At 39.6% G+C, this 19751-nt stretch overlaps 2 protein-coding genes and 1 long non-coding RNA gene across 9 annotated transcripts in view; 1 reads left to right on the forward strand and 2 right to left on the reverse strand.

Moving 5' to 3' along the window:
* LOC122639660 (splicing factor, suppressor of white-apricot homolog) overlaps positions 1 to 7123 on the forward strand; it is a 29538-nt gene extending 22415 nt beyond the window's left edge. For 2 of the 7 annotated variants that reach the window (XM_043832546.1, XM_043832545.1), the window contains 3 exons: positions 1610 to 1776; positions 2279 to 3097; positions 5582 to 7123. In XM_043832546.1, coding sequence (XP_043688481.1) covers positions 1610 to 1776; positions 2279 to 3097; positions 5582 to 6979 — 2384 coding nt within the window. In that variant the 3' untranslated portion in view covers positions 6980 to 7123. Of the gene's footprint in view, positions 1 to 1285; positions 2161 to 2278; positions 3098 to 5581 lie in introns of those variants that run through there. The other 5 variants (XM_043832551.1, XM_043832548.1, XM_043832549.1 and 2 more) reach the window with 5 other exon arrangements.
* LOC122639666 lies at positions 1 to 19309 on the reverse strand. The gene is made up of 3 exons (XR_006329555.1): positions 19299 to 19309; positions 17747 to 17748; positions 1 to 166 (listed from the first exon to the last, which is right to left on the reverse strand). It is a non-coding gene; the product is annotated as an uncharacterized LOC122639666 (long non-coding RNA).
* Positions 14536 to 17082, reverse strand: LOC122639662 (probable WRKY transcription factor 31). The gene is made up of 6 exons (XM_043832553.1): positions 16661 to 17082; positions 16475 to 16573; positions 16203 to 16367; positions 15666 to 16073; positions 15452 to 15565; positions 14536 to 15359 (listed from the first exon to the last, which is right to left on the reverse strand). Exons 1-6 carry the CDS (start codon positions 16985 to 16987, stop codon positions 14613 to 14615), a joined length of 1860 nt encoding a protein of 619 aa, XP_043688488.1. The 5' UTR covers positions 16988 to 17082; the 3' UTR covers positions 14536 to 14612.
* Positions 19310 to 19751: the final 442 nt, after the last annotated feature.

The raw sequence follows: 19751 nt of genomic DNA on the forward strand, positions 1-19751 counted from the left end.
TCATTCAATTCTATCTTGGTTACTGTGAATTATCAACCATAAAGGGAAACTGAAAGATGAATTGTGATTATGCTTCATTTATTTAACTCATCTTAGTTGAGGTAATCCCATAGGCCATCAGTCTAATTTCTGAACTCTTGCTTCTTTGTCACCTTATCCTTCCTTTCTCCTGTTATGTAAATTCTGATGGTTGTTAGAATGTATTACTAGAAATATGATGGAGAGAAGCTGTTCGCAAGTATAAAGACTAAAACCCATCTGATGAATAAACAAGGACGTTTATTCTTAAAACACAACTTTCGGAATTGACTTGTGGTGAGTGTTTTTCTGACCATAAAATTTAGACCCTCGGTTAAATAAATAAGACACAGTGATATTCTTTTCTAATAATCCAACACCTTCATTGATACCAAATAGAATTTCCATCAAGGAGAATAGAAGAAACGATGGATGGAATTTTTTTTTTTTATTTATTTTTAATTTGGTATCAGATGTAGGTCTCACACCATGTATGTCGAATAGAACTGATTGGAGAACCCCATTTAGTTGGGATAAGGCTATGTTGTTGTTGTAATTTGCTATCAGATGTCCTTAAGTTCTTTGCCTTCCAATTATAAATTTTTCGGTACAATGATAATTCCCCCACCCCATACCCACCAACACATGAGGTGGGATTTTTTCCTGGGTCTCTGCTATCAACAGTTGGAGACCTTACCACCAGACCAAGTCTGTCATTTAGCCTTCCAATAAAGGTTACATAATTTGAAAGGCAGCGAACTCCAGTATTGAGAGTACACTGTATGAAATTGGTTCGCAAAAAATCCCACTAAAAAAAAAAAGAGATGGTTTGCAATGGACCTTTTATCCTTTTAATTTGGTAAGTGTACAACAAAGCTTAGAAGCATAAATTCCATCTTAGATATCGTGTGGGTAACTACATTTGGGTACAATAGGAAATTTCTTATGAGAATACTATTAAATGTTCCAACACGTAGAAACAATTTTGCATGCTATCTCAGTTTAACTTGGGGTTTTATAGAGAGCATAGGTAATGCAGTCTGGTGTCCACAGTTCTCAGTTAGATCGTATGTGAATTCCAAATTGCAGAACAGGCCCAAGGGATCTATGTGATAGCTATATAGAAGGCTTAACAGAATATGACAATCGAACCAAAACCCAGCAACCAGAATAGTGGCTATGAAGATAACTATCAGAGAAGACAGATCTGATATACTGGTTTTATAACAGAACCCAGGATTAAAGAATACTTAACTAATAATACAGATTTGAGACAGAATAGGGAGATGGTGAGGAGAAGAAGAAAAGCTCATGCACCAGCCATTCCAACACCACTGCATCAATTGTTATCCATAAAATTTAATTGGTGTATTACATTATTTGCAATATATTTCCAAGATTGCAGGAAGGATGTCTGTTTTCCAACATTTTCACCTGATCTCGGACAAGTAAGAATCATTTCACCTGACTCCACCGTTTTTCTTTTCCCTTGTGTCTGCACTGGATTTGTTGTTATAGCCCCAACATATCTCTACTATTCAATCTTGTGCTTGTAAATTTGATTTAAAATTGTTTCTCTTCCAATATCCAGAATCAGATAATGGAGCAGAACCTGCAGTTGGTGGTGGTTATCATTCAGTTGCCTTTTCTTATGGAAACCCAGATATTTCTGCTGATAAAAAAAACTCTGCTGCTGGGTTGGGAGATTCCAGTTTTCTTCCATCTTTCCCAGTACCTGAAAGCCTACTTCAAAGCCTAGTAAGTACTTAATTGCATATTTTCTCTTTTCTGAACTTCCTTTCTTTTTACCCTTTCATAGAAATCTGGATGTTGTTGTTTGTATATAATTGATTCTTATCCAAACTGGCCAGTGATAATTGTCTGAAGTGCAAATATCATTCTAAGGCTTACCATGTCTAAGTTTCAGATACTCGGAGCAGGGAAGGAGTTCTTCTGATCTAAGGTTGCCACTCATAGGCACCTTGTTTCCTTTTGATGTGTCATGACCAAGGGACCGTGCAGGTGGGATTAGGAAGATAGATTCTGTTATTTTCTGAGGGAAATATCATCATCACCACATTGGGCAGTGGGCTGAAATTCATTATAAAGTTCTGTTTGATCTTTATGGTTATCAGAATATGTGTGAGATTCCATTGGTCTGAGTATAGCTTGAATTATCTAGTAAGAAAACTTCTATTTACTCTTATATGGTTCCTTCAATAAGATAATTTTTCTTTTTTCCCCCCCTTTATTGCTGCAGCCCCCTTCAGAGAAAGTTCATCAGATCATCGCAAGAACTGCAATATTTGTCAGCAAACATGGGGGTCAATCAGAAATTGTCTTGAAGGTCAAACAGGGGGACAATCCAACATTTGGGTTTCTAATGCCCGACCATCATCTTCATGCATACTACAGGTTCCTTGTTGATCATGTGGAACTTCTGAATTCTGGTGCAGATGCTAAACCTGTAGATGAGAAGAAAGAAGATAGTGTGAAGAATCCCACAAGTGATGTTGCTGGTGGGGCATTATCCTTGCTTGGTTCTGTATATGGGTCTGGAGAAGACGAGGATGGTACACTCCAGTGTGTCTCAGATTCTAAAGAGAAGGAGCCTGGTGAATCCTTAGATGCTGATAATGCAACAATTTCTCATGGATCAGAATGTGCAGAATCTTCTGTTGGTTTATCTGGAATAATTGGGAAGGCTCTCAAGCCCCCGCTTCATGCTGCTAAAGAAAAGTCTCTCTTGTCAAAAAGAAATCGATCTGTGACTGCTAATAATTCTGATGTTACATGCAAGAAAAGAGAAGGTGATGTCCAGAGTTCATCTGCTGTGTCCATGGAGAAGCTTCAGACGTCAACTTTGCCAAACACATCTAAGGTTGAACATTTGATTATGGAGCCTCCGTCGCATTTAAAGAGGATGGTTGATAAAATAGTGGAGTTTATTCTGAAAAATGGGAAAGAATTTGAAGCAGTGCTTGTAGAGCAAGATAGAAAAAATGGGAGATTTCCATTCCTTCTACCATCAGATCAATATCATCCTTATTATCTGAAAGTTCTTCAAAAAGCTCAGGAGGTGCGCTTCTCGGTAACCTTCATCGTGAATATCTTAGTCTTTGTAGTCGATCAATATCAACAGTTCTGTGTGTTTAAATATGTTAAATCATAAATGGTTTGGTTCGTTGGGTTGATCATTAGAATTCAAATACTGGTTGCTTAATTCTCAAACCCTTCATACTGGGGGGAAGATGTGTTTCCATAAATTTGATTTTATTTCTAAACTTTACTGTCTTATTCTTCTTATTGTTTCGTTGCTCAAACTTTCATTATTATTATGATTATAATAAATATATATAAGCATTTATACAATTAATTAGGTCATCTGCTAAGCTGCCACAGCCATATTGTAGTAAATTAGTAATAATATTGATTCTTTGACCCCCTTAAATTTTTCCTTTTTTGGTGAATATCTATGCCCATTATGAAATGGTGAAAAGGCCTACAAATTTGTTCCTTTTCCCTTCCCTTAGATCAAGGGGCTGGCCCTTAAAGTTGATCATATCAAATTGTAATCAGTTACACCAATAGCCGAATCCAAATGGTGTATCTGATATTTAAATTTGAACCCAGTGTTTGATATCCAATACATTTAATGAATGTTTTTTTGTAGTATATGAAATGTATCCTATATGAAATTAACTCAAAGTTCTATCTATTTTTGTCTTCCATAATTACAAATATTGTTTCACATATCATTTATCTAATTTAAATTTGTAATTTGTAATTTGAAGCAGATATATCCAAATTTGGGATTTGTATCTGATGTATGAATGGGAATACCTTAATAAATAGACATATACTTGGATTGGGATCAGTTTTTTGGCTATTGATTTTCAGATTTTTGACTATCGATTTTCACCCCTAACTTGGTGCCGACTTTCTTTTAACTAGTTTTGGATATAACCCTTGTGGTGCAAACACCCTTGTGCGAGATTCTTCTGCATTGAATTAATAAAGAGAAAAGGTAGTTGAGTTCAAAGACTTGATTTGACATAATCATCTGTCTGTCTGTATATTCAACTTATTTCTAATATTTCTTTCTTTTGAGATGTAAGCCTCAGATTTCAGCAGGTTAAAACCCTTGCTTTACACCTATGAGTGGGTGAGCATGTGAGGTAATTTATCGATTTTTTTTTTTTTTTTCAAAAGTTAAGAATCCTTGGGAGAAGTTAGAGTTATCTTAATATTCCTCTCCAATCAGTCTTTAAGTTCTATCAGCTTTCTTTGATAAATGAGTAATTGTTTAATAAGTTGGGGCTTTCTGAACTTCTATACTGGCATTAGAGTCTCATTTGCTTCTGTGTGATTCCTTGGGTGCAGTATGATTAATTTAGTTGTAGTTGTCCTTTGTTGAGCCCCCTCATGCAGGGGAGTGAGAATCTGTGTTGGTGATGAGCTTTTGTGATCAATATATGATTGCCTAAAGATATAAATTCTGTTGGTTAATATTCTGGGTTAAAAGAATTTTTTTAGAACTTTCCTGAATTTGATTTTGTTGCTGTATGTTTTCTCTAGATTCTAATGTCTTCACGCACACGTGCACATATACATACGGACGCATGCACGTACGGAGACTCAAATTCATATTGTTTGTTGAAAAATCATGTGCTTGTGATGTGTAAGCCTCATATTTGGCTAAGTTAAACGCTAGCTTCACACCTTTGAGTTGGTGAGCATGGGAATTTATTGATTATTTTAAAAATTAAGAAACCATTGGAGAAGTTTTAGAGTTATCTTAATAGGGAGTGTAGAATCACCATGACTGGTACTGATTTCCAATCAGAACGCCTTTTTTATAACTGCCACATGGCAGTTCAGATGGGATTGAAAATTTGTGGACTGGTGGAGCCCAAGGCCGCCTGCTCACATTTCAAATTTTGGACCAATCTGACTATGCCAAGTGGCAAAATCAGAAATTAAAAATCCAGGGACTACCAAAGGAGTGCACAGGATTCATGAGGAGTGCATGGATATACACGGGAGGGTATGCAATTTAACACGTGGTCGACCTAAATCACTCTTTGATGTGGAAAAAATACATGAAGAATCCCTTTTTCGTATCTTAGGTTGTGTTTGGTATGAATTCTTTGAATCTTCTAGGTCGATTTCGCATTCTTGGACAATAGAAACAACTATTTTTTTCTCCAAGAATGCAAAATCGTCTTGGAATGCAAATGCAACCTTAATGCTCCTCTCCAGTAAGTCTCATAGTTGTATCCGGTTCCTTTGATAAAATGAGCAAGTGTTCAATAAGTTGGATGCTTTCTGGACCACTATCCAGGAGTTAGTGTCTCATTTGCTTTTTTGTGATTCTTGGTGATACTTTAATAAAATTAGTAGTGGTCCTTTCTTGGACACCCTTTTCTTGGGAACTTTGTTCAATCTGTCAGATGTAGTTATCCGGAGGTATCATTGATCCTTGGGTTATTACATTAGAATGGATGCCAACCTGGGGCAATTTGTTGGATGTGTTGCTGATGCATTTTCCTTTCCATTACAGTCTAAATTTCCTGGGAAGTGTTTTTCGGCTCCAAACAATGATACAATGGGAAATGTGGGGGGTAAAAAAGGTGGTCTGTCCAAAGACAAAAATGATGCATTATCCAAAGGATCTTCAGTTTCTGACATACCTTTTGATTCTCAGAGGAAAGAAAAGTTCAAAATGGTAATTGGTGGGTCAAAAAAGGATGCACAAGATCTGCCACCTAAACCTAAACAGCAGTGTGGAGTGAGTGTGGATGCTGCTGCAGCTATTCTTCTGGCAGCAACAAGAGGCCTGAAGAATCCCAAGTTAGATATTCTCCCCAAGACATCAGTGGATGACTCCAGTCTTGGCCTCAGTGGTGAGGTTGGGCCAACCTCAAGCTTTGGCAGTCTCTCCTCTTCTCGAGGTAGAAGCTCTACGCAGAAACCTATTCCTAATGGGGATCCCAGTGCTTCCCTGCCCATTGAGTTGTCTAGAACCGCTGGCCAGTCAGAAAAAGAGGGTAGCAGAACCAGTGGTGTATCAGTGGCTAAGGCGATTGCAAAGACGGCGGCCCTTGCAGCTGCCAGTGAAGCCGACTCTTCCGAAGCAAGCTTGACAAAGGAGCAGAAGCAGAAGGTGGAGAGGTTGAAGAGGGCAAAGATGTTCGCAGCCATGATAAAGGGTGGCACGGCACCTTGTGCAAATGATCTGCTGCACCGTTTATCTACTGAACCCCCTGATTCTGTGTATTCTGGCTTGCAGGATTCTGGTTGTAATGCTTCAAAACTGAACAATGAAACACTGGCTCCTGATACCTCAAATCTTTCAGGTGAGGAAGTGGATCATCTGGCCAGAGAACGAGAAGGTAGCTCTGTACCAGTAGATGCCAATACCTCTGTCAGATCGAAGTCTGAAAGACATGACTCTGATAATGATGTCAAGGAAAAAAAATCAAGGAGGAAGTACCGTTTGAGGTCCAGAAGGTTTGAAGAAAGTGATAATGAGAGTGATGGAAAGGATCATAAGCACAAACATAAGAAGCACCGTTCCCATCATTCTTCTTCCCACCGCAAAGATGATTCCAAGCACAGGAAAAGACATTCATCTCCAGATTACAAGGAATCTCGTCGTCGGCACAAGCATCATAGCTCATCTGAGGATGAGCGTAAGCATCGACGCAGATCTGAGAAGCATAGAAGTCACTCAAAAAGAGAAGTGGAACCTGAAAATGACATCGATTCAGAAGTCCCGGCTCAAACCAACACCCCGAGGGTTAATGACAGTGTGAGTTGGGCAGCTACGCTGGATTCATCAAAAGATCCTCAAGAGGTATCAATCCCATTGGCTACTGGCAAACTGTCTTCTGACACTACCGAAGTATCTGATGAGCTGAGAGCAAAAGTTCGGGCCATGTTGCTGGCAACTATGTGATCAGTAGTCTCTGTTATTCTTGTAAGTTATTTTTTTCCTCTGAATTCAGCCAAGCCTTATTAATATGGTTTTGTTCAACTTTGATGTTAATATTTTTTTATCCGAGACCTTTCACCAGAGTATTAGCTGAAAATTTCCTGACCACATATCTCCTGGGAAACAAAAAACAGCCACTGTTTTTATGGTAGAAGTAAACTAGTAAACTAAAAGAGTAAAACCCTAGAATATGCTTCTTTTTAGGCTATGACTCATCTGATTGAGGAACTGCAGTGAAGTTGGACCTTTAACCTTTACTTATGGTTGCTATTATACAATCCCAGGACATTGCCGGTGATATAAAGATTTGGCAAAATGAAGTCAGAAGTGGCCCAACAAAAACGCTTCTGTAGAAGCCAGCATATTTTGATGGAGGTCAATCTCATAACGTGAACACACATTTTTTACGTGCTTGTGTAAGTGATCCACAATTTTTTTGCTTCCCATTCCTTCCATCTCATCTAAATCCTGGTAAGCAATGGTTCTCTTTGGAAGGGGCAGGTGAAGCCAAAGATATAGACATCAGGCAGAATTATCCCACTCAAATGACTGATCAAGTCGTTAAAGACAAATGTTATTGATAATAATGGAAAATGTGCAAAATACATAGTTGCCCACCAAGGAGTGTTCTAAGTCTAAAAACTTGGTACTAGGTATGGGTAATAATTGGTCTCTAGTGATTTTCTATTCGAATCATCCTAGATTTGAAATTGATCAGGAATCGGTCAGATATGGTCATAATTGACTGGAATGAGCGCTAGTCAATTCCAAGTTGGCCAATTCCATCAATTCTATTCTGGTTTTTAAAACCGTGCGCCTAGAGAATCGTTTTACCCTTTTGTCTTTATTTCTTGGGAAATTTACACATACCACCCCTGAGGTTTGACGAAAGGATATTTTCACTCCCTCCCAGTTTTGAAAAATTTTGCATATACCCTGAGGTTTGCAAACGGTAACAAATAAGCCCATTCCATCAGTTTATGATTAACGGAATTGCCCTTCTAAGAAGAACCCAAAAAAAAAAAAACAAAACCTGCAACTCATCTTCCCCAAAATCGATTGGGGAAGATGAGTTGCAACCATCCCAGCGCTCCATTGATTCGTTAAAACGTTTGCCACTCAATCACTCCTCTTCAACCTCTTTACCTGAATTGAATCATCACCATCTTCACCATCACTCTTTGCTCCACAAGGAATCCTCAACATCGGAGTTGTCGTTTTTGATAGCTCCATGCGTAGTATGCCACTCTACACCCATGTCTTTGCCTTTGCCGTCGGATACCGAAATCTCATGGGTGAAGAAGCCCATACCCCTCACCACACCCACCATCCACCACCCAAGATCCAGCTTCGCCGCACCAAGAGCGAATGCTCCGAGGCCTACAACGACACAGTGTCCCAGAAAATTGGCTCCATTGTTAACGGTTCGGATATCGGAATAGGCCGAGGTAGTAGCGTTGGGGGAGGAATACCACCGCTAAAATTTATCACGACGGCCACCCCAAATGGTTCCACGTACGCGGATTCGGAGATCGGACCAGTGTAGTCCGTAGTGGCGGCGGCGGGATTGGCGGTGGAGGACTTCTTTCAGGCGAACGAGATAGGGAGTTCAATACTGGAGGGTTGGAGCGTGGAAGAAGGTAGCATTGAGGGGCTTAGACCAAAACTGGATAGGTGGCGAACGGAGCTTCCACCAATTTACGATCGTGGGTACGGGACTTACCGGACACCTCGCCGGCATACTCGCAGCACACCGATGGCGAAATTGGGGGAGGATTGTTCTCGTGCTTTGGTAGCTCATATGGGTGTGAATGTACCTTCTTATGTGGGCCCGGATCAAGGTAGAAGAAGCTTGGAAATCATGACAAGTATCCACAAAGCCCTTCTGAATCTCTGGTGCTATCTAAACCCAATCGTCTCTTATAAGTTTTAGGGTTAGGTTTGAGGGTGGAGCAGAGAGTTTTGGAAACTCTCATAGTGGCCTCTGCAAGTGCTTGATTGTGGCATACAATGCTAGAGAGATACTAAAGCTCTATAGTGGAAGCAGCTACGAGAGAGGAAATAAAACAGTTAAACGGATCAAGCATTTTAAAAGAAGAACAGAGCGTGAATTTGGAATTTGAATTTATGTGTTGGATTTGAAACAGATTATCTCCTTGGAATTGAAGAATTTGAAGAAAGAGAAGGTGATTTCGATTCAGAGGTGGCGAGAAGGAGAAGAGCCTCTGCAATCGTACGTTCGAGAAGGAGAAGAGCCTCTACAGCCTTCGCCAATGCCCTCTCCTTGCCGATGATTTTGATTGAGTGGGGAAGATGAGTTGCAGGTTTTGTTTTTTTTTTTGGTTTTTTGTTTTGTTTTTTGAAGGGCAATTCCATCAGTTCAAGTCTAATTTTTAACAGTGTTAGTCATGTACTGACGGAATGGGCTTATTTGTTACCGTTTGCAAACCTCAGGGGGTACGCAGAATTTTCCTAAACTGGAGGGGGTGAAAATATCCTTTCGTCAAACCTCAGGGGTGGTATGTGTAAATTTCCCTTATTTCTTTATTGGGAAGTAGTTTTCTAGTCAAGAGGTGAGGTTTATGCTAACACTTTCATGTGTTTATCTCTCTTCAAAATAAGGGGGCAGAGGTGTCTTTTCATATGGGGAAGAGAGAGATAGACTCAAGGGAGTGCAGATCAGGTCACACTCCCGAATAAAGTTCTTTTTTCTTTATTTATTTTAGGGTAAATTACACTTGAAGTATACGACATTTAAGAACGATGTTATTTTTAAAAAATATTCCAATTGGTATGATATAGTTCAACATTATATATATATATATATATATATATATATATATATATTTTAAGAAAAAGAATATTGCCTGGCCATGTGGATCTTGTGCTCAGACATAAGATCGTGCAAAATTATCGTCCAATCCATCATGAAATAAAAAAATTCATCTATATTGATGCCTTTATGTGCACTTTCATTGGCTGCCACCACGTTGGTGCAGGGGCTACACTACGCAACAATCTCTTGTCCATGTTTTTTTAACCTTTAATTTAGATTGTGATCCTTTCTAGAGGAATAAAGCAAGGTGACCCTCTCTCCCCAGCTTTGTTTATACTATGTTCACAGGCATTAAGTAGTTTCATAGTTAAAGCAGAAATTGAAGGCCTCCTTAAAGGGATCCGAGTACGAAACTGATTGGAACCCATCACTCATCTCCTCTTCGCTGATAACTACTTGATGTTCTCTCAAATGAAGCTTAAAGAGATGTGTCATGTGCAGGAGTGCCTGGATATTTACTATAGATCAAGTGGTCAGGCAATAAATTTGCAGAAATCTTCTCTTTCTTTCAGCCCTAATGTGCACTCTAAGTTCCGTCGTTGGTTTTCTTGCTTACTAAAGATTAAGTATGGTAAGGGACATAACAAATACTTGGGGTTGCCTACGGGCTTTGATACTTCAAAGATAGCTTTTTCAGGAGCTATCAGATAAAATTGGGAAACGTTTGGATGGCTAGAAGAATAGGTTGCTATCACATGCGAGGATGGAAATAATGTTGAATTCAGTTGCTTTCTCTCTTTCTAATTATGCTTCGTCACATTTCAAGTTACTTGTGTCGAATCATTCACATCTTAAGAGAGCAACAACTAACTTTTAATGTTGAATTCAGTTGTTTTCTCTCTTTCTAATTATGCTTCGTCACATTTCAAGTTACTCGTGTCGAATCATTCACATCTTAAGAGAGCAACAACTAACTTTTCTTGGGGTGATGGATCTGACAAGAAGATCCACTAGATATCCTAGTTTCGATTATGCTTGTCTAAGGAGAAAGGAGGCTTGGGGTTTAGGGATTCAGCTTTACATAATAAGGCATTACTAGATAAAGTGGCTTGGAGGTTATGGAAGGAGCCAGACACACCTTGGGCAAAATTACTTAAGAGTATATACTTTCCAAGTCGTGATTTTATGGAGGCTAAGTTGGGATCCAACCCCTCTTGGGCATGGAGGAGTATTCTAGTTGGTCGTCAGGTGCTTAAATCAGGGCTTATTTGGTGGGTTGGAATTGGTGCAAGTATTCGTATTTGGGATGATAATTGGATTCCTGCAATGGTTGATTTTAAGCCCCAATTCCCACCAAAGAAAGACTTTCCTTTCACTATGGTATGGGACTTAATTGACCAAGAGAATAGATGCTGGAGGAACAAGTTGTTGGACCATTATTTCCATCCAACCGATTGTGCAACTATCACCCAGATTCAACTCAACCTCTTCCAACCTAAGGATCGACAAGTTTGGGGTGTTTCAAGCCAAGGCTTCTTCTCTGTCAAGAGTGCGTACCACCTCTTATGTAATCAGTGGTAGTTATCTGAGAGGGCGAAACCATCTACTTCACATAATCATGCGTGGGTGGACATACCGAATGTGGTGTGGAAGTTGATTTGGAAGTGCGATACTTTATCCAAGATTAAAAGGTTCATGTGGAGAGCTTGCGCCAAAGGATTGGCATCAACAACAACTCTACATCAACGACAGATTCCATTTGATGAGACTTGCCAAAGGTGTGGATTGCAGGCTGAAACAAATGCTCACATTCTGTTGTCATGTCCTTTTGCATGTCAGCTGTGGTTTGGAAAGAAGGGGCTTATAGTTTAAGGATGGAGAGTGACAATCAAGACGCCATCTCTTTTCTTCAAAATCCAGCAAAGGACTCAAACCTTTCCATTAGACCAATTGTAGTAGATATATTGTGTCTTGCCTCTTATTCAGATGATTTTCAGGTCCTATTTCAAGGGTGGCAAATGTTGTCGCAGATACCTTTTCCAGGAGGGTCCAATCCATTACGGATAGGATTGTTTGGCCCAATTCTTATCCTTTGCTAGCTGCTCCCTTTATGGCAGACAGCAGGAGTGCAATCCGTATTACTCAATAGACTATCTAGATTGTGATCTTATCTCATTTTAAATCATGTTACACTTTGATTTAAGATCATACCATCCTAATTTCAAAATTCTTCTAATTGAAAGGGTATGATTCAATAATATTGTTTTAAAATTTTTAAATGTTTGATTTGCATTGTAACCATTCAATTGACATTTGAAATCATGACAAATACAATGGTACGACCTAATCTAAAGTCAGACTGTTCATTAATTTTAAAGGATATTATTCAACCACTATATATATATATTTTTGGTAAAAATTGAACCCACTATATTTTGACATTTTAAATAATAAGAATCATACCATCAATAACTTCAATACTCTTCTGATTGAAAGGGTATGATTCAACCATATTGTTTTAATGTTTGTAAATGTTTGATTTGCATAGTAACCATTCAATTGACATTTTAAATCATGACAAATTCAATGCTGCAACCTAATCTAAAGTCAAGAGTCTCAAACCTGTCATAAATTTTGAAGGATACTATTCAACCACTATATTTAACATTTTAAATATTTTTATGACATTGTACTCTCCGGTCTCTCCCCACCCCTAAAAAAATGCATGATTCTTAATGCCCAATGCCCAAGATCCCACTAATTTTTTCAACTAGAATAATATACAACAATGGACCAAATTTCCTTTCATCCATGGCAACGGAAGAATTTTTTCACCATGAGTATCAATACAATTCAATGCCTAAGAGGAGTAATTTCGACGCCAAAAAATAAATGCTAGGAATTTGCAATAAGATAAGAAACCCATCGTGGCTAGGTTTTAGGCAAACCTATGAGATTGTTTTTGTGAGATTAGCAAAACGCTTTTCCATGTTCATAATGGGAGAAAGTTTTCCATACACCATGATGAGGGGAAAGTACAACCATCTAGGGTTATAAATGCTGTCCCTTTTAGTACAAATTTGATAATATTCTCTACTGTTACTTAATACCCTCTGCACACCATACTAACCTTTGAGTAAAGGGAGATTGGGTGAAGGAAAACTGCCTCCATAATAAGTAGCAACATTTAAAAAGGTCATACTACATTGAATCCTAATCATAAGAAGTTCAAGGATTTGTGAACTTAAATATCCTCCGATAACTCTCGAGCCATGTAACTTCCATGGTATATTTTTCACGAGTGCCTCTCTATCTCTTAGATTATTCAATTCCAATGGCTAATACCTGCTTATCTTTCTGGTTTATGTATCGAGTGAGTTTTTCAACACCCATGGTCAATGGATTCTTAGGATTCAGATGATGTCTATAGGGTATTGCCCAACAATGAAGGTATTAGCGACCATTCATAAATAGGAGATAGACACAAAGCTATAGGGTATTGCCCAATGCTTTTCCATGTTCATAATGGGAGAAAGGTTTTCTACACCATGATGAGGGAGGGAAAAGTACAACCATGTAGGGCTATAAATGCTTTGTCCTTTATAGTATGAATTCGGTAACATCTTCTATTGTTACTTAATACCCTTTGCACACCACACTAACCTCGGAGTAAAGGGAGATTGGGTGAAGGAAAACTGCCTCCATACTTTCTTGTTTAAGTATTGAGTGAGTTTTTTTTTACACCTGCGATCAAGAAATTCTTAGGGTTCGATCAGATGATATCTATAGGGTATTGTCCAATAATGAGGATATTATCGATTATTCATAAATAATAGATCACATGAAGGAAAACTTTCTCCCTATAAAACAAACGAAGAGAATATTTGTACGGCGAATATCAGGATGAGGTACGGTAGGTCTAGGTCTAAGTCTAACCTACATTGGGAAACTTCCTTTTGCAATTAAATTAATAAGAGAAACCATGACTTTGGTGTCCATGCCATGCATGCACAGATCAATAATTAGAGCCCTATAATTAATATTAAAATTGCAATCTTATATTATATATAAGAGGGCAGCACGACCAAGCCGGAACCCTTTGATATATTCAATTCTTCTCATCATCATTAATTAAAGAAAGAAACACTCTTATCCCAAGCTACAGTTCAACTATATAAACTTTTTCTTTTTTTTTTTTGGCTTACTAATATCTGCACTTGCTTGGAAACTAGCAAGAGAAGGTGTGGACGTAAGGGGGAAGAAAACAAGAAATTGTTCAAAAAACGTGGCCCTTTGTTACTTGTTAAAAAACGTGGCAGACTCATCGATCTCATCCAACCACCCATCATTTCCGTGTCAAACTATTCCTCTCAATTTCTTAATAAGACTCCGAGACACAGTTTTCTTGACCGAGGGAAAAAGATGACGAAGAAGAAGAAGGAAAAGAATCTGTTCAAATCAATTCAAGAATGACTCCAAAGCCTCTTTCGTATTCTTCTATTCTTTTTAAAACTCAAATTTGGGAAATTGCCAGATGAAATGAAGCTAAGCAACAAAGTCAAATTTATGTCACAAGAAGCTCATGAAACAAGCTAATGTGCAAGTTCTCTGTATTCACAGAATTAATTTGGATCAAAATTATTCAATTTGAAATAGCAAAGAAAGAATGTAATCGTGTTTGAACCTTTTCCCCCCCAAAAAAAGAAAAAAACCAATGAACCTGTATAATTTTTTTCTCCCCCCTCTTTCAAATGAATAAAAATGAAGGAACCCATATGAACCAACGGGTTAAGAAAAATAAAATTAAAAAAACAAAAAACACTAATTCGCTGCAAAATTCGAATTGGTGATTTTATTGCTATTGCTGTTGCCATTGGCGGTAGCGGTGTTTCCATTGTTGTTGCTGGCGGTGTTATTACTGTTACTGTTGTCATTGTTGTTGATGTTATTGTGCTGATGTGCACCGCCGATAATAGAACTGATGGCTGCTGCTAGAGCTGCCGTGAAACTGGGATCGGCGGTGATGGCGGCAGTGGCAGCACTCACCGTGTCAGCCAATGAGGGTGGCGCCGCTTGCTGGGGTGGTTGTGGAGTGTGATGCTGTTGGGTGAATTGGGGATGGTCTCCATTCTGAGAGATTTGAAGACCAGAGAATTTTGACTGGTTGGTGTAGAGGTTTTGGCCAAAGACTTGAGCTAGTTGAGGTGGCGGTGCAGCACCAAAATTCTGAGCCGCTGCTGCAGGGCCACCAGGGAAGGGAACATGGAACTGTGTCGGTGGCCTTTGGAACTGTAATGGATTGGGAGAGTGGGTTAGGTCCAATGTCACAGTTGGGAAAGGTGCTGAGGCTGAGATGGTGGCCATGCTAGAAGTGCTTGGCAGAAGTGTCCTCGAAAGGAAATTCGAGTTCATTAGCCCATCGGTGCTCGACATCGAACCTGACAGCAGCATAGAAGCTGCTGCCGATGTGGTCGATGCCATTGCCATCGCTGCTGGAGGGAGTGGGTGGTTGTGGGTTCCCTCATAAGTTGTTATGAGAATCGTTCGATCTTCTGCACATCTCTGAACCTGTTAACAATATCGTAATTCAAATTAATATCTCGAATTCTAATTGGCTGAGTTCTGTCCAACAACTTAAAGAGGAAGTAGTGAGGCAATACCTGCTTGCGAACAGGACAACCGGCAGCCATGGTACAGCGATAATAAGCACGAGGGCATGGGTTCCCTTTCGCCATCTTCTGTCCATACTTTCGCCATTGACATCCATCGGTGATCTGGAAAAACGATCGAAGTCCAATCAATAAATAACTTTCATTCAAAAAAGTATTAATGGAAATTGGTTTGGACATTAATACAACTACTTAATATGCTTACCATCGGTGCTTCAGATCGTGCACGAACTGAGACTCGGACTTTCCTCATGGTGGCAGCTTCTGCAGACTGATCGACGTTCTTGGAAGCCGGATTCAGTTTGGGTACCTTGTTGGGTACCCATCCCTGCGATGCCTCATCTGGGCTCTCTTCCCTACCGATACTCCTCCTTCCCTCACTCTTGTCTTGTTGTTCAAATGGAACGATATCACTGTTACTGCTATTCTTCACATCAAAACTGTGGTGAGGAGACCCAGAACGGTCTCCGCTGTGACCTTCAGACGAAGACTGAGAAGGCTCATCGGTCTCTGCCGCGGCCGCTGGCCCCAAATCCATGAATTGTCTTGGCACCATAAATCCTCCTCCAGTGCCGCTCTCATGTTTCTTCTCTTCCAGTTTTCCATCTAACATCTGAAAGCAACAAACCCACCAACCAATTTCATTACTAATTATTATATTGATGTAAGTTCTGAAGATGAGTTATAACCAAGTCCCCAACAACTGGTATCAGAGCTAAAATTAAAGAAAATCTTTACTCACCTCGTGTTCTTGAGTGGTTTCTGGTTTGCGATTCTGCTGTTGTTGCATAAGTGTGACAAGATGCATCTGAAGGGAATTGTAGTTATTGCTGACTTGATTGAGCATCCCTCGCAGACGTTGGTTCTCTTCGTTCATCCGATCAAGCTCAGCTTGTAAGGCGGCCATCTGAAACGAAGTAATAATCTTTAAGTTGGGTAACATCACAATCGAACGTGAAATCACAATTATTCTTATTTTCAGATTGAATCAAATTAATAATCCAATCTTCTTACCTCGCTCTTTGCTCGTTTATCTTCTGCATTAGGAGAAACGCCGTCATCGACCGTGGATTGATCACTGCCGGTGTTTGCAGTGAGAAGGTGTAGACCAGTCTATAATTATAACATGAAAAAAATTATAAAAAAAATGAAAACAAGAGATAATATTTGAAGGTGTTGTTTGCTTGCTAGAATGCTTACATTTACACCTAAATCGAAGCGTGGGGCGGCGCCACCATGAGAATGAGAATTTTCCTTCTTGACATCGACGGTGGATGCCTTATCGGAAAAGAAGTCCATCTCGTCGACGGCAACACGGTTATTGGCCGGAGACACCTGATCATCCCTAGAATTAAGGTTGACGGGGAATTCAATACCGGAGAAACGGTTGTTATTGGGAGTGTCCATGGAGTAGTCGGACTTGTTGCTCCACTTGGGCTTGAGGAAAGGGTTGATGGCGGTGGGTTTGGTGATGAAAAAACCAATTGGCGGATCAGAATCACTGGAGAGTCCTCCTCTTATGTCCATAAATCAAAAGAATGGGAAGCGAAGAAGACGACAGAGAGAGACAGAGAAAAGATCTAAAACGATCTATGTGTAGTCAGGTTCTGAGAGGAAAGAGAGAGAAGGTCAGAGATGAGAAGCGAGAGGGTATGAAGTTTGAAGTCTTTTACCGGTGCAATTGGCTCGGCATTATAAAGGGATTCGGAGTAAGACCCATATGAACTGACTTGGAGACTTTTTGGTTTGAGATTGTGAGAGAAATAGAGAGAGAGAGAGACAGACAGAAGAGACCCGAGGGGAAGGGAGTGACCTCAGACGGTGCGTCAGGTGAGAGAGAGACAGCTGTTCACTGGTACCCATTACTTTTTTTTTTTTGGGCTATTTATATAATTCATGTATAATATTGAGGGTGTCAACCGGGTCGGTCTAAGTCAGTTTCGATTGGTCTAATCAGTCTCCATCAATTTAAGGTCCCATACTATTATTACGGCACCATGAACCGGACAATTACTAAGTCGATGGATACGGTTTCGGGTTGAACCGGTTGGGGTTAGAGTTGGAAGCCACTACAGTACGTGTAAAGTATGTAGTTACTCTTGGTCGGCAGTTGGATACTTGGATCGATCTCAGCTTCTTCCGTCTACTTTTCGTCAAAACTGGGTTCGACTTGTTCCACACATTCACCGTTCCCCGATTGGTGCGGCGTCTTCCACGTAAGGAGAGTAGAGAGCCGAGTCAACGAATTTGACGGCATGGCTCTGTGACGACTTAGGTGGGTCCTACTTCTCTTGATCCTCTTTGACCGGTGCCACGTAGGTAGGATTGCAACATTTCACAATTTTTTTTCTTTCTCTCCTCTACTATCTCAGATCAGATCTGCCCCGGCAACATAGTTGACTCCCTCGCTTCACCGGTGGGACCGAGTCTCTTGCTTCTCTCAGCTTATAACTGTTACACGTTACACGAGATACTCTCTTTCTCTCTCTCTCTCTCTCTCTCTCTCTCTGTGTTTCTCCATTTCCTGATTTGGTGTGTCCTCGTACTACTAGATTAAATTGATGAAGGCACAAACTGATCAATCTGATTATCTGAAGGAATGGCGAAGTCCGTTGATAACATAGATTGACCGCTATTGTCAAATTCAATGCCTTGGAAAAGCATCTATTAGGGTATACACTGGTAGCTTACGGGTGGGTTTAGGCTTCATCTGTACCCTTATTAGGTGGTATAGACTAATTTATTTTTGGGAAAAGAAAATGCTGTTTAGTTGCCTTGTCCCAATACTCAAGACATATAAGTGTGTGAAATTATCGCCTAATCCCTCTTCAAATTATAAAAAAACAAAAAACGCATACATGTTGATATCCCTATGTGTGCTTTATTTGCCCTCCGCATTGATGTCTGGATTACTCGACCAAGCATTGATCTCTTGCTCTTTTACTATTACTCTAAAAGGTACAATGAAGAAACCCTAATAAACCCTTTAAGTGAGAAAGCAACATAGAGTAGTGCACCAACAAAAGGGTATCACCCATTGGAGTGCAACAAGGTCATTTCATGTGAGGAAAAAAGTGAAAGACACAGAGATGCTAGCATCCTATACTTAGTGGCTCATAGAACCTTTTTTCTTACAACCTAATAAGGAATCTAATTCACTATCCAAAAACTTCCATATGAATAATTATCGATATAGAAAACCGCACATCCGCCTACGGTGCGGTAAGACACCACCCTATTGTGCCAGCAGCCAACTCTAGCGTGTCAACTTAGTTATCCTCATCAAGCCACTTACTTGATGTCTAGCTTCCCAACTGGTAGATGGTTCCTTTTCCTCCAGATCAATGAAGAAGGGAGAAGTCAGTTGATTCTTCCGAATAACCGGAAGCGAAGCGCTATGTTGGGGCGGGGTGGGGGGGACGGGAAAAGAAATTGCTCCGAAGAAAGAAATTGGGATTATGAATATTCATGTATTATTAAAAGATGAATTATTATTATCATAAAGTTCTATTATTTTTTCAAATGTCGCATGAGGCATCTATTTTGCCACATGGACAGATGGTATGTAATGGTATGTGAGGTATGTCCATTCCAACCGTTGGATATAGAGGATATGGTTTAGATTATTCAATATGTCAAATTTCAAAGTCTAATTCAACCAAGTACACCCTTTTGTATTGGCACACATCACCAGTACTCTCAACAATATTATGCATTCTCTGAACTTTGAATGGGAACTAACAATTTAGATTAAAAAATAATGTAAGAATTGATAGATCATATTTATCTTGTGACTTTTGGAAACATCGTCTTACATTATTACAAACAAAAATATAACATTAAAACATGGCATTTGGATATCTAAGCAATTGTCTAACTTGAATACATGTTTAGTTTCTTCCTCAAATTCAATTATAAAATATGAGGAAAAGAACGCTAATCAGTCATGTGGTTCATGCACCTAGACATAGGAGCGTGTAAAAGACCGTTTAATCTCCAATAAAATTGAAAATCACATCCAAACCAATTCCTTTGTGCGCACTCTCATTTGCCCCCGCATTGGTGTAGGGGCTACCCGACCGGTTAGCATTCTCTTACCCATAAAATATTAATTAGTATTAGAGAAGAAGAAAGTTGTTCGATCGTGTGGCAATTGCAATATCGCGGGGACCAATGAGGGGACGTGAATGGGCATCAACCAAGGGGGATTTTTCTTTTTGTAGGGGGGGGGGGGGGGCAATCATTTCAATGGGAGCTCTATGTATGCAGGGGCTATGTGATTAAACATCGT

Source organism: Telopea speciosissima, chromosome 9, assembly GCF_018873765.1.
Source record: "Telopea speciosissima isolate NSW1024214 ecotype Mountain lineage chromosome 9, Tspe_v1, whole genome shotgun sequence".
Classification (NCBI taxonomy): Eukaryota; Viridiplantae; Streptophyta; class Magnoliopsida; order Proteales; family Proteaceae; genus Telopea; species Telopea speciosissima.

Excerpts from the sequence above, each read along its gene's own strand:
- LOC122639662 (XM_043832553.1), bottom strand. The coding sequence starts at position 16,987 with ATGGACATAAGAGGAGGACTCTCCAGTGATTCTGATCCGCCAATTGGT. Across the intron at positions 16,368-16,474 it reads ATAAACGAGCAAAGAGCGAG|ATGGCCGCCTTACAAGCTGA; the intron begins GTAAGAAGATTG and ends ACTTCGTTTCAG. Across the intron at positions 16,074-16,202 it reads AAACCACTCAAGAACACGAG|ATGTTAGATGGAAAACTGGA; the intron begins GTGAGTAAAGAT and ends TGTTGCTTTCAG.